Source organism: Lissotriton vulgaris, chromosome 3_2, assembly GCF_964263255.1.
Source record: "Lissotriton vulgaris chromosome 3_2, aLisVul1.2, whole genome shotgun sequence".
In the NCBI taxonomy this organism is placed as follows: domain Eukaryota; kingdom Metazoa; phylum Chordata; class Amphibia; order Caudata; family Salamandridae; genus Lissotriton; species Lissotriton vulgaris.
The window spans coordinates 110,136,883-110,161,052 of NC_141690.1; the positions used below are offsets into that span (position 1 = coordinate 110,136,883).

The 24,170-nt window shown below is 45.7% G+C and overlaps 1 protein-coding gene across 11 annotated transcripts in view; it reads left to right on the top strand.

Moving 5' to 3' along the window:
* PROM1 (prominin 1) overlaps positions 1–24,170 on the top strand; it is a 630,080-nt gene that overhangs the window by 321,565 nt on the left and 284,345 nt on the right. For all 11 annotated transcript variants that reach the window (XM_086964065.1, XM_086964059.1, XM_086964066.1 and 8 more), the window contains one exon: positions 21,499–21,619. In XM_086964065.1, the coding sequence (XP_086820191.1) occupies positions 21,499–21,619 (121 nt within the window). The remainder of the gene's footprint in view (positions 1–21,498; positions 21,620–24,170) is intronic.

Consider the following 24,170-nt stretch of genomic DNA (forward strand, 5'->3'; position numbering starts at 1 on the left):
TAAATTGCATGGGCATTTGGTGTCTATAGCACATGTATGTCATCAAGGGATATGTAAAACGAAGGAGAGGTTAAGGTGTACATATTGGTGGCCAGGAATGGACATTATGACAGAACTGTGTGTGAGAGATAGTGGAGCATGTAATATTAATGATCAGACCATGAAAGTGAGATATGTTCCCATGACTTTCAGAGACATCAGAAGTGATGCTTGGGAGGATATGGGTCTTGACATTCTTGGACCTATTCATAAAGGAGGCGTTAACAAGTACTTATTAGTTGCTTTCAACATGTTTTTTGGGTGATTGCGGTAACATCTGAAATAAATATCTCGGCTGTGATTAAAATTGTGTCTGCGTTATTTAGTAGAGAAGGTAATCTGGTCAGTATACTATAAGATAAAGGACTGCAGCTCACTTCCAGGGAAATGGAAAAGTTTCTGGGTGAAAGGAGCATCAGGCACAAAAAGTATTCTCTCTACCATCCCAAGAGTAATGGAATGGTAGAGAGATTTAACAGGACATTGAAAGAGACTATTCAAATAGCCAATTCCAATGGCTAAGATTGGGTGCAAGTAGTGGAACAGAGAGTGGAGGAGGATGTATTCACTCCTCACAACGTCACAGTGCTACTCCATTTCTTTTGTTTAATAAACATATTCCCAACACTCACATGAATCCTCCATGGGTAAGATGGTACAACAATGATTTGGAGAATGTTTGTGATCAGGTAGGTGTCACGCTGAAGTAGAGAGACTGCTGTTGCGTAGGAAAGAAAATGATGATCGGCGCAAGGCGGTCAAACCCAAAACAGTCCGGGTAGGTGACTGGGTCAAGATGAAATTACCTAAAACGAGACGAGGTGTTTCACATTTCAGTACAACGTACTAGGTGACCATACTGTTCTGTAGTGCTGCCAGAATTAAGAATGGTCGGATTTGGAACTTCAATAGAATTGTGGTGGTTGGATTGTCTGATCAAATGTAAAGAAGAAATCTCTAGCTGTTTCAGAAAGGTAGATGTGTGGGATCTTGTTCCTTCTTTTGTTATATATGTATTGGTTTGACCCATGTGATGTTTATTCCCTCCCTGGTTAGGCATATGGTATCTTCTGTTACTTGTGTTCTGTGTTAGAATGTGTTTATTCAAAGGAACAATGATAAGTCAGTTTGTTGAGTTATAGCCTCACTGTTGCTGCAGTTTCTTCCTACTTGTGATAAACCAATAAACCAGCCTATTTTGGAATACTCTACATTCGTGTGCTCACTTGAATTGGACTTTCACACAACGCTTTCACATTTTGAAGGAATATTCTTTTGTGCATTTTTATCATATTTTAGGTGATGTTTGTTGTGTGATTTATTGTATGAACAAGGACTGGCCTTTAAAGGAATGATCAGTTTGTGTCCAAAGAAAACCATTCAGTTTTTTAAAAGAACCCTCACCCACCAACTTAGTTGGTGGCATGCTTCATCACTGGGTTCCCACCCAAGGCAGCGAGTGCACCTTGGGTGTTCTACGATGCCTGAACTACAGCAGAGCAGGGTTTTTCGGTGGTGAAGGAAGTTTAGTGATTTGTGATTTAAAACCGTTTATAGGTTCCCCCTAAAAAAGGAGTACATGTTATAATGCGGCCGGGCAGGGTTAAAAAAATACGTTGAAGTGGATACCTTGCAAGTTTGGGTTTAACTCATGTATCCAATAAAAAGGTCCTCATGTTTCAGCCAGTAGATTCCATTAGCTGGCTTTCATCAGGACCAAAAATATTGTAAAGAAGACTGGGGTGAGGTTCACAGCCTAAGGGTGAAAAAAGTGCACAGACGCTACGGTGCGAAACAGAAAGAAACATCTTCGGGATTCCTGGTAACGATGGTTCCTTGATGATTGTTTGACTACAGGCACTGCTCCCTCCCTGGGATCCATGTTGCATTAACATTAAGCGACTTAAGTAAACAACCATAGACAACTGTAATGATGTACTTCCTTCCCCCAATAACTCTCGGAGGCAAGCTTCAGGTTTACTCTGTTTATTCAAGTAGTATCATACAAGGAGCGCTAAGCATGTCTTCTCTTCCAGCCAGCTCACGCGCTAATGCCTCGCTGCGCACGCCACTCCCCTACGTCACCGCACGTCACGTAGCCACGTGACGTGCACGTTAACACGCTCACTACATATCTCCCTTTTTCCCAACACTCATATGTACAAGTCCTGGCTCATGTCATAGTCTCTGAACCTCGCAGGCTGAACCACCGCCCTGCCCCTTCTCGTCAGTCTTACCGGGGACGTGGCAGTTGTCGCTGCATTATCGTTACCACTTCCTAGCGCGGCCGCACTAGGCTCACTCCTGTTTCTATCCTCTTCAATTATCTGCTCCCCACTCATTTCTTGGTCCTCTTGCCTCGTCTCACCAATGTCCAAATCCTCTCCCCCATACTCATTGGGGTCATCGCTGCTGTTCTCCCTATCTTCATCACTTCTGTTGCCTCTCCAGCAGAGTATTCTGTTGCATCTGGCCATGCGGTCCTGCGACCACACATTACCATCGCTCAACAAAGCTGCTCTGCCTCTGACTTCCACTACCTGTAGTGGCTTGCTGTACTTGCTTTCTCCCTTCTTCTGCAATGTGGCCAGTTTTACTCTCACCCATTCGCCTTTTCCTAAAACAGTGTCTTTCACATTCCTCCGCGCATCGTAGTGTTTGGTGTACACCGCTTGGGCTCTCTCCAGATTGGCCTGAACCACCGCCGGTGACCACTCGCTCTTGATGACTCTTTCCTTCCATATCCTGTTGTCCTGAGTGAAAGGCTCACGACCTCTGAGGATCTGGAAGGGACTATAGCCTGTGCTCGTGGGTGTTATTCTGTATGCCCATACCATGTGCCAGATCTCTGCTTCCCAGTCTTTGTTGTCTGAGATCGCTGCCTGTATCGAGCCCATCACTACTCTATTGAAACGTTCCACCAGGCCATTACCTGCGGGATGGTATATTGATGTGTGCTTTGCCGTGATACCATTTCTCTGCTTGAACTGGGACCATTTCTCAGAACGGAATTGGGGTCCATTGTCACTGAGGACACATTTTGGGATGCCCTCTCTCACAAAAGTTTCAGCCATGAAGCTCACTATCCTCTCCGTGTCCATGGTTTCTTCAATCCTCACTTCTGGCCATTTGGAATATCTATCTATCATTACGCAGATGTACTTCTGTATTCCCTGGGCGTTTAATATCGGACCCAAAATGTCTATGGACAGTTCCTCCCATGGATTCTTCGGGGGATCAAATTTTCCTAAGGCTGGACGCAACGGTTTGAGTGTTTTATCCGCGCCCTGGCACCTCGGGCATTCTCACACGTGTCTTTCCGCTCTTATGTCCATCCCCGGCCACCAATAATTCTGCTTGGCCCTTAGTTTCAACTTCCCTGCTCCCAGATGGCCTTCGTGCAGCATCTCCATCAGCCTGGGAATCATCCTTGCTGGAGGTATGACTCTCTCTCCTCTGTATACGAAGATGCCTTGGTCATCGATTGATAGTTCCTCTTTAACTTCGAAATATGGAATGAGGCCTCGCTGAGTCTTGTTTTTGATTGGCCACCCCATCACTATATGGGTTTTCACTTCTTCCAGGACAGGGTCTTCTTCATACGCTTGTTTCCATTCCTGCTTGCTTATGATCACTTCCAGGTCTTCAGTGAGTGCGACCCATTCTTCCGCCGCTTCACAGTGTTCCGTGCTGGGCTCCATTGCTGCCGCCCTGCTCAGATAATCAGCCACTCTGTTCTTACTCCCTGGGATGTGCTCCACGTCGTATCGAAACTCCATCAATTTGAGTGACATTTTTGAGATCCTCGGCGTTGCGTCAGCATGCCCACTGGATGTGAGTACCTTGAGTAGTGGCTTGTGGTCCGTCCTCAATCGGAACCTGGTGCCCCACAGAAATTGCCTGAACCGTGACATGGCCCACACCACCGCCAACATTTCTTTTTCGATCACACTGTACTTTTTTTCAGTGTCGTTCAGGGTGCGGGACGCAAAGCATATCGTTTCCACTTTCCCTTGGCCTCGGTCTTGCATGAGGACTGCTCCCAGTCCTTTGTCGCTGGCATCCGTTGTCAGTATTGTATTTCCTTGGGGGTCGAATCCTTGTAGTGGGACAGCCCCTGCCACCTCTCTTTTCACCTTCTCGAATTCTTGTTGGGCATCTTCCGACCACCGGAATTCGCTGTTCTCTCTGGTCAACAGTCTCATATGGTGGGTCTTGGAGGCAAAGTGTTCTATGAACTTCCCATAGTATTCTGCCATCCCCAGGAAGGATCGGACCTCCTCCTTGCTGGCCGGTGGGGGTGCGTCGCAGATCGCTTTCACATTTTCCCTTTTGGGGGTTACTCCTCGTGCGCTTATCTCATGGCCCAAGTACGTCACCTTCTCCATTCCTATGCGGCACTTAGCCCACTCTGCCGTGAGGCCCTTCTTTTCCAGGATTCCTAATACCACATCCAGTTTCTTGTCATGGTCAGCTCTGTCGCAACCCATCACTAATATATCATCCTGGAAGTATTGGACCCCTTGAATGTCCTTGAACAGCTGGTGCATGAGTTTTTGAAATACCGCAGCCGCCGAGGCTAGCCCAAACGGCATGCGGCGGAATTGATAGCACCCGAAGGGGGTTATGAACGAGGTCAGTCTGCGGCTCTCCGGGTGTAATGCAATCTGGTGATAAGCCGACGTTAAGTCTATGGTGGAGTACCATCGAACGCCCCTCGTGCTGGCCAACATCTCTTCTATCCGGGGAAGGGGGAACTTCTCTACCACTATGTTTTTGTTCAATTCACGCAGGTCCACGCATAGGCGGACCTTCCCATTGGGTTTCTTCACCACCACCAACGGCGCCAACCATTCTGCGCAAGTAATCGGCTCGATGATCCCTCTTTTCTCCAGTTGCCGTAGTTCCTCCTTTACCTCGTCCCTCACGGCCATCGGGATATTTCTCACCTTGTGGGCCACCGGTGTTGCGCCCTCTCTGAGTATGATTTTGTGCGCAAACTTGTCGAGCCTTCCTACTGTGCCCCCGAAGACTGTTGGGAATTCCTTCTTCCATCTGGCCGTGTCCAGCCCGTCTTCTTGCTCCGTCAGCAGTATTTGCTCCTTGCCCCCTGGATCCAACTTGATTCCCAAGTCTCCTTGGTCGAGCCACCCCAGGACCGATGGGCCTTTCTCGGAGACGTACAGCTTGCACTTGGCCGACCTGCCCCTGAACTCAAAGTTCAACTTCCTGCATCCCGCCATGGGGATCCGGTCTCCATTGTATGTAACGGGGCGTATGTCCAGTCTGTCCAATTCAGGGCCCAGTTGCGGGGCAAATTTCTCCTCCCATACGCTTCTCGGAATTATGGTGTATGGTGATCCTGTGTCCGCCACCACTTGGAGTTCCACGCCTCCTATCTTCATGTCCATTATCGGTTTCATCGTTCTCCTTCCGTCCTTTCCACGAGTGCGGTCATCCACGCTCAAAATCTCGTCATAGATGCAGAGGACCGTGACCACCTCTTCTTCGGCCCCCTCGTCTGGTTCTTCCGCTTCTTGATCGACGTACTTCACTGCGTTTTTGGAAGCCTTCTTCCTGCACACTTTTTCAAAATGGCCGACAATTCCACAAAACAAGCATTTGGCGCGAAGCGCGGGGCACTTCCGGTCGTGCGCCTCGTGCGCCCAACTTCCGCACCTATAGCAAGACCGTTTATTACTTCCGGCCGGTTTGCCGGAGGGGCCTGGGTTGCCTTGTCCCTTGCTCGGGCCTTTTTCTGGTGGTTTCCGCACTTGGTGTTCCTTGTGTTGCTCTTCGTTGTCTACCTTATTCACTACCCCGCTGGGCACACTCTCTTTCTTCGTGGCCGCCGCACACCTTCGCGCCAGTTCGGCCCTCTTGACTATCACCAGCACGTCCTTGAGTGAGGTGTCTCCCGCTGCCCATAGCTTGTCATGCACGTTCGTGCACGTGGTGTGCATCACCACTTGGTCTTTTATGAATTCACTTTCCCAGTTGGCGTACTTGCATGAGGCCGCCAGTTTCCTCAACGCCGCCACATACTCTTCCACGGTTTCACCTGGTCGTTGTTTCCTTTGTTGGAAGTTAAACCGGTCCACTGAGACACACACCGATGGTTTGAAGTGTTCCTCCAGGTCTTCCATTGCATGCGCGTACACGTCGTCATCATCCGCCTCTCTCTTCCTAGGAACCAAGCTTTTGTAGATCCTCAGGCCTTCCGGGCCCAGGTTTAGCAGTAGGATACGTTTCTTTCTCGGAGGCTTGAATTTCTCCTCACTCTCGTCTTCCAGTACTTCTATGAAGTTATCTATGTACTCCTTCCAGTCCTCCCATTTCATGAGGGGTTCCCCGGGTCTGGGAAGGAACTGGACAGGTGCTATCGCAAACCCCGCTTGCGCGCTCATCTTCTCGCCCTTGGATGTGGGCGGCGCGCCTTCCTGGCTTCTCGGGCTCCCCGGCGCGCCGTTTCGTTCCTCCTCGCCAAGTAAGAGTGGAGGGCTGCTCCTTTCAGCCCCTTCCCGCTCAGGTGGGGTAGCCAGTGCGGTACCTGTGGGCCTAGATCGTAACTGGTTTCCTGCTTTGGTTTGTGATGCGGTTCCCAACAGGTTGCGCGCCGCACCCTTGCAGTGTTCGGTTCACGTACTGTCGACTGCGTTGCGCTCCTTGTGGTGCCCGGTCAGGGTGTGGTCGCTGCACGTTCCCTCGGGCCTTCCTTGCTCTCCGCTCCGCGACTCCGCTTCGTTCCTTCGCTCTTCGCGTAGTCGGCGTCGTGGGGGTCGTGGGTCGCTGATCCCACCCTCGTCGCCACTGTAATGATGTACTTCCTTCCCCCAATAACTCTCGGAGGCAAGCTTCAGGTTTACTCTGTTTATTCAAGTAGTATCATACAAGGAGCGCTAAGCATGTCTTCTCTTCCAGCCAGCTCACGCGCTAATGCCTCGCTGCGCACGCCACTCCCCTACGTCACCGCACGTCACGTAGCCACGTGACGTGCACGTTAACACGCTCACTACAAAAACAAATGTGTTTTTTTTCTTTCTGTTTCTGGATCTAGTGAGGGTCTTAAAATTTCACGCAGGTGGTCGCATCGGCTTATTCAATTGGATTTCCTGTTTATTTCCATTTCCATGATACTACAGCAGTGTCCACCTCTCTGGCTCGGGGCTCCTCCTGTACAACAGGGGCCTAGTCTGTCATTGGACTTTTGATTGCTGGCGCTGCGGTGAGTTGGGATATCACTGCATTCCATCAGCAGAAAAGCAACTTTAACTGGCACTCAAAGTAGATTCATCGTCGATCATGGCGGTAGAGGTGGGAGGAGGTATCAATATCATATGCGGTAACGGGTGCTATTCTTGTTCATATGAGGTCACAACAACACAAGAATAAGCAAACACGTGCTTTTTCATAAATAGCTGAAGCTTTTAATCGCGTTCAAATATTTCTACTCCTATTCTAAAGGTACAAACCTTGAACGAGGTGAATTTTGCGGCCACTTCATGGGCGCTTGGTAAGTACCAGCCAAACCAGTTTCATTTATTTTAGAGGAAACACCAGTGAGCATTTCTAGTTCTCTACTGCCCCCTAGTGGATTTTTTGTGAAACTGACAGCAAGAACAAACCCATTGGTGTCTGAGAGAATGAATGGATGGTTTGATATGGATTCTGTACAGAAAGTCGATTAAAGAAACATGAAGATGCTTTGCCTACTACCCAACTATTTTGAAAGTATATTGAAATAAGAATAAAAAGATAGAAAGAGAAGCATTTCAATGGAGTGCTGCTGATAATCTCGGTTTATCACGAGCTTTTTAACAAAGTTGTATCGTTCATGTATGTCAACTATCATAGACTTGGAGAAGCGAATGCTGTATAAAGGCAAATAACCTTATCTAGTGACTGACAAAATAAAGAAACACCCACCTACATGTTTTGTTATGATTGTTTTCTTACCTTGAATTTGGCAATATCTAATCTAAAGCCCTTGAAGGGGCCTCCCCACTGCTTTTCTACACAACGGGTATACATTGTTAGTTAGTCCTGGTGCCATACCAGTGGATATGTAGGTAATTCGGTGGGTGCCTTTTGTTTTGCACCACACTGGATTTGAGCAATTGAGTAACACATATTTTTTCATGTCCTGCACATGCGTACATAAGAGGCAATTAACAAAACCAAAAACATTGTTATTCATGCAGCCAGGCCTTCTGCTTATGCAGTTTTTATGCGCAGTATGTAGAGTATTCTCACGCATGTGCTGCATATAATTGTGTAGGAGAGGATGTTTCCAGGGGATTGGCAAACGAGTGTATATTTTTATGCATAGAAAAAATAAATTTTAAAATATTTAAACAGTCATTTTCTAAATCTATGTATGTAGTACACATACACGTCATAGACCCTGCACGCTTAGGGTGTGTGAATCTGGCATGCAGTCATAACTTTGACTCACGCACAGACTGAAATGTATAACTGTTGTTGTTCATGAGATCCCCTATTAATACTTTTACACATACCTTATATTAAAAATATCTCGCAAAAAATAGTTAATGATTGAAAAAAATGCTCTTCTTTTGGCATATAAATATATGCCTTTTGCAAACCGTAAGCATGGCCGGACTGGCCATACTGGGCATCAGGCGTTTTCCTGGAGGCAGGAAGTTTAGGGGTTGATTTTGATATTGGGGCTGGTTTTGTAGCAGTGCAGCAGTTTTAAAAGCACCCACTTCAGAGTTCCTTGTATAGTCAGCCATTTTCAGGCAACAATAAAAGTGTCAAGATAACTCTGGTGATTAATGTCCCTGCTGGAAAGAGAAGGAGTCTTGTCTAGTGGCAGTTTTTACTCAGTTAAGGTAGCGCAGAGGGTTAATAAGCCTGCTGCAAAGAATGTGTACCATGTACATCACAGAACAGTATTCTAGGTGCATAGCTTAGTGGGTTACTGCTTTTGACACAAAGATCCTTTTGTTACTGTGTATTTCACAAATTACAATCATAATATAGCATAGTGCGACTCTAATCTAATCTCTATGCGGCTCTTTTCTTGTGACCGCTGCAATCTCCGACCAGTGTCACCAGGCGCGCAACACCCATTGAACTCACCGGGCTTCAGCCCCCCCCCGTCGTGTGTGTCAGCCCAGGATGAGACAGATCCCGGGCACACACAGAGCCGCACCCGATCGTTTAACAGGTCTTTAAAAGACCATTTGAATGGTAATTATGTCTTGCTGTTGTTTCACCCCTTGTTGGAGGCCCTGCAGCTCCACTCTGCATACTGATTAAAGGTTCAGACCCCCCCCGAAATTTTTTCTTAGCCCTCCCCGAAATTTGGCTCTAGTTGCGCCTCTGAGTGTCACCCACATTAACCCCCGGCCTGGAGAAGGGAAACATCCTGCTTCGGCCCGAACCCATGATGACGCATAGTTGGAAGACGCTGCAGGTCTGACCAGGACCCACTTGGCTGGTTGACGAAAGCGGGTCCCTACTCCCACTGGAACCAACCACAACTGTGCGGCTTGGATCGCCTCAATTGCGATCATCGGTCCCCTGGACCTTTCAGGGGAGACGTACAGCTTTCCGGACGAGGACCGGAGTGTCTCAATTTTACATTTCGAGGGAGATGGTGACGTGTGCACTTTACGGGTGCTGATTTGATCCCTCCGTTTTCGGTGTTAAAGCTGGATGCGCCGAGTCTCCAGGGCCGTAGACCGAAAAGATCACCTGCGCTGTGCCAGAGCGGATTTATGGTTGCGCTTTCTACCCTGCGTGGCCTCTGCTTGTCTACCAATCAGCACTGGATGCTTTTTTTGACCACAGATTGACACTCAGCATTTCACAGGAGCTGTGGCCAGCAAAGGAGTGACGCCGATGTGATGCCATTGCTTTGAAAATCAGCCGGACGCTCGTGACTCAGATGCCTTACCCCTTCATGGTGGCTTCTCGGTCCACAAATGAGATCCACTAGAACAGGTAATGCCGCGGTTGGCGATGGATGCAGAGACATGAGAGGCTCACAGGGACTAATGTTGACTGGCTCATCTCTTCTGTTGGAGGCATTTGGCGCACCAGAGGAGGGTCACCCATGCACCTGCGTGCCTGACCTCAACATGGCCACCACACCCGGTGTTTGAGGCTATTCGCAGACACTCTGTATCCCGTTGGAAGCCCTTTTGTCTGTTTGTTTTTGGATTTTTGGTTGATGTTTGAGCAGATGCCTGACCTCTTCTAGACAGCTGACCCCAGTGTGTGAAACGAACACGGTCACATTGGAACCTCCTGTTTGACAGTTTTCTCCCTAATGTGTTCGTTGACTTTGAGGGACGCCTATTTTGTTTGTGCTTATCACTGTTGTTGATCTTGGGCACCCATTTTTTCCCATGGTCACTGGTGTTTATGGTGTGTTGCACCCCCCTCCCTGGTCCCTGCTCGGCTGGGCACTGAAAGTGAAAAGGGTTGGCCCTAACCTTCTGCTTTTGACGGCCCTAGTGGAGAGGGCTCGCTGTCACTATCACACACACCAGGTCTGGGCATTAAAAGAGAAAAAGGGTGGTTCCACTCTCTGCTTTGGTGTAGCCATCATGGAGTAGACCCTTTGTCATTATCCCACTCTCCTGGGTAATGATCTCTCCTCTTAACACCTTCCTCGTCCTATGGATATATCATTAAGATCATCTGACAAACTCTCAAAATGGAATTAAGTACCGATCCTTCAGGATCTAACGCATTCATCGTCAACTACCCAACCAACCTATCGAAAAATGCAGCCAAAAAACACAAGCATCACATTCTTAGGGCTAGGCCTGAAACCTTAATCTCGGACGTCTACTTTTGCACAAACAAAGGCAGCCGAGTCAATGACCTTATTCTCTACACCAGGAAAAGAGCTTGTTGGCGAAAAGTTGATTATAATAGCAAAGGTGCACCACAACATTTAGCATATGATTTACAATTTCAATCAGTCACAAAAACATGAAGTTTCCCAGATTGGTTTCCTTTATTTAAAAAAACAGGTGAAGCACCATACAGCCGACGCGATTCGTCCCAACTAGGGACTTCTTCAGGGCTTCTGCTAATAGTGAGAGCTTCTGGTATGCATGGAAGAAGAAGTTCTAAAGGATCAACATCACGAAAATCGAATAAAACTTCTCTCAGCAAATATGGGACAAGAATTCCCGATGTATATGGAAGATAAATCCACTATTTTCCCAAAATATTATACATTTTCTATGGGTCCGACGAGTGCCGAAGACGCATCACGGTCGTGACGGGGATATTATTTGATGTTTGCCAGCGGTTCTATTACAAATTGACTGGAACATCTAATCTTTATCACTCTTCTTTAAGACTACGCTGTAATTTGGATTATCTGGCTATCATGGATACTAGTTAGGCTCACAGCTATATACAGTTTTGTCTTACTCGTCGGACTCATAGAAAATATCTCCTCCTCCTCACTACTGAACTACATGACCTGAAAGCTCTCTCACATGATCTTTTCCCAGTGATCAGCTCCCTCCTCACCTCTACGCACCTGCTAGGAGCCCCCCTAGTGTGAGTGAGCGCTTGGGCCAGTTCTTAGCCCCAGTCTCGCAAACCATGCTCTTAGCTAATGCACCATCCCACTCCAAAAGATGTGAGACTTACTTGTCACCCACTGAACTCAATGACCTTCACAACTCTTACTCTACTAGGTCCCAATCCAACATGATCCCGCCGAACAAATACAATCCATCCATTCCAACCCGTACAGAGAACCTCCTTACAGTCCCAGAGTCATCAATAAAGCCAACCTCAAGAGAGTGAATGTCAATCAGTCTCCTTCACACACTCATCCTCCACGACTTAAATGTGTACTACTCAATTGCAGGTCAGACAATAAACACGCCTCAGACATCTTTGATCTCATCCAACACAAAGATTTAGACATTATCATCCTCACTGAAACATGGCTAAATCCCACCCCCACCCCTTTCCTAGACCTACTAGTACCTCCCACTCACGGCATAATTAGGCTAGACAGAGCCCGGAAGTTGGGTGGAGGGGGGTGGCCTAGCGTGTATTCATAGGAACATACTCTCGATTTCTCACTTAGAGTCCTCTTCGCCCTCCGCCTTTGAATACCTTTGTCTCAGTGTCTCTAGTAATAACCTCCCGGTTTGCAAACTTCACACTTTTTATCACCCCCCAGGATACAATCTCCCCTTCATCGAGCAACTAATGGAAGTCATCTCTGGCAATATCGATTCAGCCGTGTCCCAAATTTTCCTTGGTGATTTCAACCTTCGCTGTTCTAACACCAATGACCAAGCGGTAACTTGCCTGAAAGCATTCTTGAATGATCAAGAACTGATTCATCACTCTGACAAGCCAACTAACAACAAAGGTGAAACTTTAGACCTCATTATATCGAAAGGGCAGACCATCACATTGGCATCATTACCCCTTGCGACTGGTCCAATCACCACTGCATCATCTTTTATATAAAAAGGGAGGTAGCATTGAGGAAGGCTCATCCAACTAAATCAAAGGTCTGGAAAAGGGACCTCAGATCAATAAACTCAGTTGATCTAGCAGCCCACTGTAAATCTGCCCTCTCTTCCCAAGCAGACTTGATCGATGTTCAGTTACTCATTGACTCCTACAACTCGACCATCTCCAACGTCTTGGATGACATTGCACCGCTCCAACAAAAAAATGTCTCAACAAAAATATCCAAACCTTGGTACAAAGACAATTTAAACACGGAACGCCACAACCTTAGGGCAGCTGAATGTTCCTGGAGATCCAATCCCTCCTTGGAACAACTAAAAATCCTTAGAGAGGTTGAATGTTTTTACAGCAAACAAATCAAGAGCGCCAAGGCAGACTACTTCAGACATCAACTGGATCAAGCTGCAAACCGCCCCAAGAAACTATTTGAGTTGGTCAAACAGCAATCAACTGTAGGCCCAAACAACTCTGACTCTGGAGGCAGCCCACCGTCTTGCGATGATCTTGCTGCTTTCTTCACTGAGAAATCAAGGCTCATCTCCATTGATCCTGCTACCAAGAAGGCACTCCTACCATCCCCAGGGTCCGAACCACCCCTTGACCTCTCAGTAAAGAGCAAACCTAATAGCCTGAATGCCGTATTTTCCGGCGTATAAGATGACCCAGCGTATAAGACGACCCCCTACTTTTCTTGATAAAATGTAGGTTTCGTGCTATACTCGCCATATAAGACTACCCCCACTTCAAGCGCAGTCCAACGCTCCTCTCCTTCCGATGAGCGTGAGATTTATGGAAGGAGAGAGAGATCAGCACATGTGGAGGAGCGCGTGTCAGACGTGCAACACAGTGGGGGCCGCCATCTTAGGTGCTTCAGCACTGCCCGTTATATTTTCGGACGTCCTGCTGCCTCGTCTGCCTGGGGATGTGCAAGCGGTTGGAGGCGCGTGTGCAGCTGCAGTCTAGGTAGGACTCACGGCGCCATTTGTTTGCTTTCGATACTTGCACAGTGTTTGAGTGCCCTGTCTTTAGATCAATCGTGCAGTATTGGCCGCACTGTTGCCTCTTGCTGTCGAGGGGCTGATATTGTGTTGTTCTGTTTCGATACATGCACGTTGCCACCATCGCCTACGTAACGTTCGTTCTTGTGTTTGAGTTCCCTAAGCTGTTCTGGGTTGGCTACCGTAGCCCTTAGTTGACTGCCATCAGTTCTGGTCAAAGTACCGTACTTCTGTTCGTTAGCATAGCCTGTGGTGGAGCCAGATGATTTGCCCTGTGTCTCGAGAACAATAAATAGGGTGGATATGCTGCTGGATGCATTAAGGAAAATTCAATGTTTTTGGCAGATTACCGGTACCATAACTGTAATTTATTTTCCTCTTTCAAGACCGCTTTCAGTGGGTTTGCTTTTGATACTTCCACAGTGCCTGGCGAAGGGCTGATATTGTGTTGTTCTGTTTCGATACTTCCACAGTGCCACCATCGCCTACGTAACGTTCGTTCTTGTGTTTGAGTTCCCTAAGCTGCACCATTTCCTATTGAGAAGCGGTCTGACACCTTCGGGTGAAGTCCGCGCGTTCGTTCTTGTGTTTGAGTTCCCTAAGCTGCACCATTTCTAATTGAGAAGCGGTCTGACACCTTCGGGTGAAGTCTGCTCTATGTAAAAACGCATGAAAACATACCGTCAAATTTGGCAACCGGCATATAAGATGACCACCGGCTTTCCAGAATATTTTAAGGGGTTAAAAAGTCGTCTTATACGCCGCAAAATATGGTACCAAGAACAATGCCACTTGGGACACCTTTACCCCTTTCAGTGAAAAAGACATCAACAAGATTTTTCAGAAAATCAATCCATCTAACCATTTCAGTGACCCGCTGCCTCCGCCCATTTTCAAAGAAATCCAGAATGTACTCATCCCCACCTGGACAAGAATTGTAAATGCTTCTCTTTCACAAGGCACGATCCCTGACTGCCTAAAAGCAGCGCAGGTGTCACCTATACTAAAAAAAACCTAACGCAGATAACTCTGACTTCAATAATTTCCGCCCTATCTCCAACATTCTCACATTAGCCAAACTACTTGAAAAATGCGTACAATCCCAACTCTGTGCTCACATAGAGAATTTCCAACTCCTAGACCAGCATCAATCCAGCTTCCGGAAGGGGCACAGTCACCCGAATCGTCTCTCACACACACGATTGATTGATCAAAATGACTCATGCCTCCTAATCCTCCTGGACCTGTCTTCCACTTTCGATACAGTGAATCACGACAACCTCCTATCCATTCTGAAGATCAGGATGGGTTTCTCAGGTCGGGTGTTACAATGGTTTTCGTCCTTCCTTCACCATAGATCACAAAGAATCAAGGCAAACCGCTCCCTCTCCCTGCCATTTCCTGTACTCATGGGTGTCCCCCAAGGGTCCACCCAATCTCTTATCCTCTTCAACATTTTCTTGGAGCCACTAGCTACTTCTCTAAATTCGACAAACATTCTCTTCCATATGTACGCCGATGACACACAACTTTATTTGAAAATCTCATCCCCGGACAATATCATCTCACTCAACACTACCCTAAACGCTACGCAAAACTGGCTAACGGAGAGCCATCTACTTCTTAACACGTCTAAAACTGAATTCCTTTTCATCTTTTCCCCGAACCACATCCCTAAACTAGTCCCTTGGCTGAATCAACTTACTGCCTTCAATTTCACCCCTCTCATCATAGATTCAGCCAAACCTCTTGGAATCACCCTGGACAAACTCCTGAATATGAAATGTCATATTAGCAAAGTGTTTAAGGGAGCTAATCACTTGATGAAGACCCTCAGAAACATCAAACCATTCCTTCCACAAAAAGACTTCAAGCAGGTGGTACAAGCTCTGGTCGTGCCAAGGCTGGACTATGGCAGCGCGACGCTCTGCGGCCTGCCCAAATACACCCTGGCACCACTAAGGGCATCACTGAACGCTGCGCCAAGACTGGTCACAGGTACCAAACAAAGTGAGCACATATTCCCAATCCTGAAATCTCTTAAATGGTTGCCTTATGAAGCTCGAATTCAGTTAAAGATTGCTGTTCTGGCGCACAAAGCCCTACATTTCAAAACTCCCATGTACCTTGCGCAAAATCTTGAATTATCCTGTGGTGGGAGAGCGTCAAGAAGCGCTATCACTCTCCTCCTAAAACCACCCATCATTAAGAAAAATAGAACTGCTCTCCGAGCCTTCTCCGGCGCTGCTCCAAGGATTTGGAAATCACTTCCACCGTAAGTACGTAGAATCTCTTCAACGACTGCTTTCAAACTTGAATGCAAAAGAGTTCTAATGAACACATTTTTACCTTAATTTGGGCTTGGATCACTTGTTCATAATCACCGTTCCGAGAACCATTGTACCCTCATGTGATGCTGCTTGTCTTTACTGCATTCTCTGTCCCCCCTTCGTTGCCTGTTATATTCAGGTTTATCATATTACTCTCCGTGATTCACTTGTCCGGGAAACATGCAAGTATTCCTCTAATGTATTCATACCTGATGTCCATACGGGATCTATGCTCTTTTTTCCGCACTATATACCCCCTTTCTTACACTTTTACATATTCGTTTATTGTACTATTCTCCTTGTTTCATTTGTCTGGAAACAATGCTTTTATTTGTCTGGGTTATATGTGATTATTCCTGTTGTATTTCCTTCTTTGTTGTCAATACTGGATGTCCTTCCTTCCTTCCTTTGTAAAGCACTCTGATATCACTCAGGATCTTGATCGCGCTATATAAAACTTTATAAACAAACAAACAGTGAGCTATGAACTGCCATCAAGGAGTTGCATGAAAACTGCATGGTACAGGTTAGAAATGTTTTTTTTCCCCAGGCCCTCATTAGCATAAAGTTACAAAAAAAGGGGATTGGTTGGGTAGAAATTAATTCTTATTAGTAAAGCCAACCATAACCACTGTGTTACATTCTGAATACTGAGTTTGTGCTTCTCCAGACCCAGCACTCTTTAAAAATGCCTACCAGTATGTATCACATGTGAATCCTACATCTTATAGTTACCTTTGTCTTTGTTAACATTTTCTATACATTGAATACACATGTATGATTCATTGTCTCTCGATGTGTGTATAATGCAAAGTGCTCCGACACCCTACACTGGCATGAAAGGCGCTACAAACAAATAACATACATATGAGAGAGGAGCTATGGAGTGATGAGAGGCACTGTTGGAGGGTGATAGTGAGGGAGTTATTGAAGAGCCGCAGATTGGTGTGTCGTGGTACACTGTAAGACCATTATTTACTATGCTTTAAAAGCTAATACAATTGAAAAGATAATGAAAAATGTGTGGTAGAATGCACTATTTTTGCCATTTTATCCCGAAAAATGTTCTTGTGAGGAGAATCCGCCCAAGCCCCCCTTGTTGTCTGATTCACTCGCTGTGCTTGTTCGCTGTGCACCATATAGAGGCTGGTCTGACAAAATTTGCCAGAGCTGCTTTTGGTTGTCAGTCCAGCCCTGACTATAAGTTTGTGGTGAGATTCCTGGGCATATTCCAATGAGCGAAGGATTGCATTATATTTCGGAAATGCAAAGGGAGACAAGTAGGTTAGAAAACTGCACACAAAATAGTTGTGCGTTATTGTAAATCTTAATTAAATGGACAGTGAGGTCTCAGAGTGCCAAGGGAGTAAAACAAATACCATTCCCTTCTGGGGCTGGCAGAGACTAGAGCAATTTAAATATGCATCAGTGCAATTCAGAAGTGAGTGGTTAATGAGGACACAGCCTCAGAAGGATATCATGTTCTGCTTAGCCCCAGGAGGTAGGAAAAGATGCACCACTGTCTCCACCAATAGTGATTCATGCTCAAGCAGTTCTGGCCTGCAGACTCAGGAAGGGGTGGTTCACAAGCTAAGGTACAGGGAACTCACAAGATCAGAGATGATAAGTGCTAACAAGTATAGAGTGGCTGATGTGGGTGGAGTTTTCAGGGGTGGCCAAATACCAAGTGCACACAGACTCAGAGCACTTGGAGTGGGCGGACCTCTTGAGAAACACCAAATCACAAGCTCATCGTGATAAGTGGACACAGGCTCCAAGCGCTTGGAGTGGGCGGACCTCTTGAGAAACACCAAATCACAAGCTCCTCATGATAAGTGCGCACAGGCTCAGAGCACTTGGAGTGGGCAGACCTCATGAGCACCACCAAATCACAAGCTCATCGCGAAAAGTGGACACAGGCTCCAAGCACTTGGAGCGGGCAGACCTCTTAACAAATAACAAATCGCAAGCTCATTGTAGTACGTGCGCACAGGCTCCAAGCGCTTGGAGTGGGCGGACCTCTTCAGAAACACCAAATCACAAGCTCATAATGATAAGTGCACACAGGCTCCAAGCACTTGAAGTGGGCGAACCTCTTGAGAAACACCAAATCACAAGATCCCTGTGATAAGTGCGCACAGGCTCCAAGCGCTTGGAGTGGGCGGACCTCTTGAGAAACACCAAATCACAAGCTCATCGTGATAAGTGCACACAGGCTCCAAGCGCTTGGAGTGGGTGAACCTCTTGAGAAACACCAAATCACAAGCTCATCGTGAGTGCCCACAGGCTCAGTTTTGGTGAAGGGACACCTTCTCCATGCTGCTTTAGACCTCTCCAAAGTCCTTTATATTGATCTACAGGAAGAAGGTTGGTTGATTTGGATCGTTTTGACTCGGTATGGAAAAGGAGAAGGGACTTAAGAGAGCCCAGGAAGCAGCTGGCCAATGGGCACTTTCTCAGCTCACTGTGAAGAACTTAAAAAGGCAAATATACTATGGACTTCATCAGTGCAACAAGCAAGCCATAGGACGGATGCATTTGTGTCAAAAGAGTAGCGATCTACCACCACTCAATAAATAGAAAATGAAACAACTCTATGTTTCTATTGGTTACATCATTCTACTTATTACTTGCAATAAATGCCTTACGACATAATAGAAGAACATAAATGTAAGGTTCTCATGAATTACAATCACGGGATTCTAGTAAACAGCATGAACTGCACCGCATTTTGATTTGAGATGTAAACTGCTGAAAGGCATTAATGCCAATCCATCATTATATTTCTGCATTTTTTACATATTTAATCCAAACGAGTCTGCTGACCGACTCAATATTACAATGTGTTTTTCTTCAGAAATATTGAAGCCTGCTTCTAAACAGTTTAGTGACATATGCAGCGGTTACCCTGAGCAACAACAGTATATTACTCATCTGGTAGAATCTGTGGAGCTTTGCATCACGTGCTTATTTTTGGAATATTTTATGCATTTTATGTTGGTTTGAATCTCAGCTTCATGGTTAAGCAGCAGCTGTGAGACGCACTAGCAGTCTGGGGCTGCTGTGTCATGAAACCAATGTTTAATACTGCTTACTCTTTATTTGTCGTCTTCCCATATATACTTTGTTTAATCTATAGTAGGCTCAGGATGGTCGAGACCCTTCATCTGAATGAGAAGTGACATTTTGTGCTGGCTCTCTGACTTCTCCAGCATTGGATCTTTCATAGAGTCACATTCAGTGTAAAACCATGTACTTTTTTAAACACTGAGTACACCAACTTGAGAATGATAAAAGGCTGAGCTGGTCTTGATTGTATTCGTGCCTCTAAAATCTAGAAAGTGAATAGAAAAGGGATAGAATTCCAGCTTATGGAGCCTTGTATGTGGAGAGTCCTAACACCACAACTGTTGTCTCTCATTGTGTAGCCTGGGAGACTGTTTTAAGTGGATGATGTTATACAACTAGTTGACTGCGAAGGTGTAATCAGGTTGGAGGGATAGGAAAGTACAGGCCGATCGAGAGCCTAAAAGCCAGAATAGAGTGCGACCTATTGTTTTGTCTTTGAATCACCCATTGAGATTTATAAAGCAATGATATCAGTACTTTGATTAAGGCACCTTATAACCAAATACAACAATTACCCTTCTTAAACAAGGTTTAGGCCGTGGGGAGGTCTTTTCCTGCTGTGTTGTACTTCTGTTAGCAGAATGTTATATCTCTCTCTGCCATGCACGGGCTCTCGTCTGTAATTTCCCAGCATGAAAAATCATAATCTAGGAAACCTCTTTGATGGACTTGGATATAGTTTGTGTCATAGAGCATCCTGAAGGCTTCTGGTGTGTAAAAAGCCTCTGCTCTGGATTGTTCTCTATCTAATGGTTCAATCTAGTGGAACAGTTTTCCCTACTCTGATTCTCCTTCTCTGTTACCCCACTAATGTTTGATACTTTGCAGCCGTCCCATATAGGATGTAGGTCTTAATCTATGGTAGGGTTGGAATAGCCCGAGATGTGAGCGAGAAGCGAAATTCTGGGCAGTTAACATGCTTGAATCATTCCTCGTCATCAAATGCCAGCATTTGTAAAGCGCACAGCTACCTCCAATGGAAGTGTCCCAGCGCTGCCCGTATACCGCTTAGAAACCCTTCCTGGCTTTTTCCCTGTGAAATGTCCACTCCTGGGCACCCCCAAGGTGAAGCCAAGCATCCTAGCGCTGTTGGTGCCGTTGTGGAGATTAAGCAAGCTATTGCCCAGAGTTGCAGAGTGGTTCTCCATGATTGGAATAGGCACCGAGGCGAGAATTATCAGGTCCGAGGAAATTGAGCCCAAGACCCGCGAGGCGGGGTATTGAACCCTGGTCCCGGGCCAGACCTCTGCATCAGGGTCTGCCGCTCTAACCATTGAGCCACACTTCTCCACATCTCATCAGGCTGGGAATCACTGGTACAAGTGTTACATTGGACTTTGGTCTCTGCAAAAGTGTTGGTTTAGTAGCACATTCATCTAATTTGAAATGCTCTGAACTGCAGTCAAACTTTGTTTATAAGCCAAGGGCCAATTTAGCTCTGTGTATTGCTATTTTAAAATTCTGAGGACTCTCATCATGAAAACAGGGAATGATTCGAGCATGTGAAGCTAGGAAATATCCAGTGCTGTAAAACTGCAGATACAGGTAATTAAATTCTAAGCATTACACTTTAGTGCAGTGTTTCTACTTAGTAGGTTTAGCTAGTTTAGGTTTGAGTTGGAACTACTTCTATATACTCGGCATGAGAATCACTGTAGTGGGTCCAGTGGCAGTCCAAAATATTACATGTTGGTGATTTAAGTATCTTCAAATTTACATCCAGCATCCCTGTTTATCTTGCACACAAGCTCACCATCTCTGGTGGATCTCGGCACACCTGCAGCCATGACACCCTCAGACTGCAGATCAAAGAATTTAGGAAAGAAAAAACAAGACAGTAGGCCTTGTCCATCAATGCACTCAGGATCTGGAACACCATCCCCATATCCATCAGGACCACTCCAACACTGCTCCACTTTAGGAAAGAGTAGAAGGCTCGCCTCACTGCATTGCAATGCATTAACATCCTCAATTCGGCTGCATCTCGTCTTATTTGTTGATTTTGTTCCTTGCCCTTGACCATGTTCTGCACTCTGCTGCCTTTGACCGTGTCACACTATATGTGTATGAATTGTGTTATTTGATGCCAGCAATAGTGCGCAATTAATATTGTCTGACTGTGAATTGTACTACACAGACAGTCTGAGTTGCCTCTAATTCCTTGTTTGTCCCTTCCCTTAATGTGTTAGTTGGACATCGGCTGGTGTCCTGCTGTTATCACATTAGAACTTTTTTTGAAACTGTTTATCAAAAAATAAAACTGTCCCGCTGGACAAAGAATATAGTGCCTATTTAGTCTATATTTATCTCTCAACAATCCTTTTTGACTAGGGACCACTGTCCTGTATAAAGATACAATTCCCTAAGGTCCCTAGCATATTGCTTCCTTGGGTTCCCTTGTGCAATAAAAATGCCATTTAGCTAGGTTCACATGATAGAAATACTGTATAAATACATACTCAATGACTTATCCTTTTAACAGAGGGATATGTTTTCTATTTCTGTTACAGCATCTGTGTCATGAGTGCTTATTTTGCAAACCAGCATCTTACAAACCAAGTTCGAGGAACTAAAAAATTGGTGAACAGCAACTTTAAAGACTTGAAGATGCTAATTAACAACGCTCCAGGGGTAAGGATGCATTTTTATATATTGAATTTTGAGTTACGCATAGAGACCGCCATTAATATTCTGCAGTTGATTATGGCAAATGTTTTTGCTTTCATCAAACAAGTATGTAACATTTGGAAAAGTATTCCTTTGAGATTTTAATGAGGTTAAATATCAAGAGCGTATTAAAGTGTACAGTAGAGACTAGGATGCTATCAGTAAATGATCCTAAATCTGAATGACGGTGTTGTCCGTCTGCCACGGGAAAGTTAGTGGAGTTCCAATAATAAATCATGCATCCCTTGACTAGAGATGGAAAGGTATCACTGATCACTAGTGCAGACTGTCGGTAAATCGCACAGCTGTGGAGTCTATTGATAGAGGAAGGAACCATAGTAAAAGCTAATCATAAAGGAGTCAGCCGATTGGACTAACAGTGAAACAGTTATCATGGAACCAATCAACTAGCCAAGCTAATAGTACCACATTCAGAATCACATGCTATGAATATACAGAAATATGGACAGGTAACTGTGAATAACGAAGATGTTTTTCACCGAGGGGTTCGAAGTGACATTAAATAGACATCAAGAAAAAAGCACGAGTTCTCTGTGATGTCAATCAGAGCCCTGAGTTAAAAACCGACCCATTATTCATTCACATTTTAGCCATCTAGAATATTATAATATTATTGGACTCTCCAAACAAGCCTGTCCTGCCTCCAACATATACACAGGAGTGGAGAAGTAATGGGGAAGCCATACCTATCATAACATATATTTACAATGCAATAGGTCTCACAATGTAGAGATTTTGAGCTATTGGCTTGTAGATGGCAATGCCTTTTAAAAGATTAAAAGGCATTGTCATTTACAATACCAATACGTCAAACATTGGCAAAAGCAAGACCCATTGTATTGTAGAGCGCGGTGTCTGTGAAACGGGCGCTGCGCTCATCAATAAAGTAAAATAATCAAACTAAACAGAGCGCTGTGTCCCTGAAGTGGGCACCGTACTCAGTCACCATTAAAGTTAAAAAAAATCAAACAGAGCACGGTTTCCCTGAAGCGGGCGCCACGCTCCACATTATGGTTTTAAAAAAATTAAACTGAGCGTGGTGTCCCTAAACTGGGTGCCACGCTCAGCATGCACATTTCTTTAAAAAAAGCAAAGGTGAAGGACCGTCTTCATTGTGCTGTAGGAGTAGGGGCCAGACACTTTTAAAGTTAAAGCGGCATACCGCTCTATACGGAAAGCAGCTGCCTTTGTCCTGTGTAGGCGTGCTGCAAATACAAAAAAAAGCAGAGCCATTGTCTCCATTAGTGAATAAACAAAATAGTGCTCTCCCACTTATAAGGCAGACCGTATAGCAAGCCAAGTAAAAGGTCCAGTCGTTATGAGAGGAAACAAATGCAGACAATGCAGTACCAAGGAGGGACTAAGAGTCCTATTTACGAATCAGAAGCCTGCATTTACAAAGGACAATGACTCAAGCCAATGACAAATATGGGTGGAGAGTGGGATGGGCTTCCAGTACATACTTCAATACAGCATTCCTCGCAGAGCTAGCAGCGCATGCGCACTGCCTGTAGGTTAGGCCTAAAAACAGCCTTCTGCCCCCCACCATCTGAAATTTGCTCACCACCACCCAAATCCAAATATATAAAAATATGTGCCACCCTCTCAACCACCCCTACCAACCACTGCGTCCTCCCACCCCCTTCTTGCCCAAAGCCGCGCTCTCCACTCTACATTGAAAGCTGAGTGCAAAGTACCGTGCTGACAGGGGTCTGTAGGAGTCGTTCATCAGCACAGGTCTGCTGAGTCCCATGCTGTCAGGGGAGAAGGCAGCTGGTGCAGAAACAGTGTTATCCCCATTCTCCAATCGACCCTTGCGTCTGTTGAGACTTGAGAAGGGAGGAAGAAGGTGTGTATACTGCTAACCACCATTCCGCCACTACATTTGGGTCACCACTGGAGATTTGAGCACGGTGGACGAACAAAGAGGAGGCAAGCTCTTCCTATAGTGACACACCAGCACTTTTAGCCCCTGTTGTGACAGCACTACAGTGAATAACAAGATTTTGTTCTGGCTATTAATGGTCGAGGCTTTTTTTCAAAGCCAAGTGTAAAACAGCAATGAGCAACGTGAGGTGACAGTGACCATGCAGCCAACAAACTGCAGTTCTTCGTTGGATGTAGCAGTCAAAATCATTTGTGCAACGCTCCTTGAGCATATATTTTATTATAAGGAAAGGATCTCAGTCAGGCAGGGAGGTTTGAGAGAGCAGTAGAGCTCTTGAAACCAGTGCATACAAGTTTATCCAATTTCCCGAACATTTATGAAGCTGAATAAGGGTGGTCTTTATCTAACCATCATTAGACCGAGATGATTTGTATCTGTGGACCAAAGTCCATCAAAGGAAGTTTTGACAAAACCTGAGGGGAATTCAGTTGATGTCTTTCTTGGGCTTCTTCATTGCCCAGGTCAGTTTCAGCAAACGCAGGAATGGACCACGACCCTCATGGTAACCATGACTGAAAAGCAAGGTTGTGTACTGGCGCCTACGCT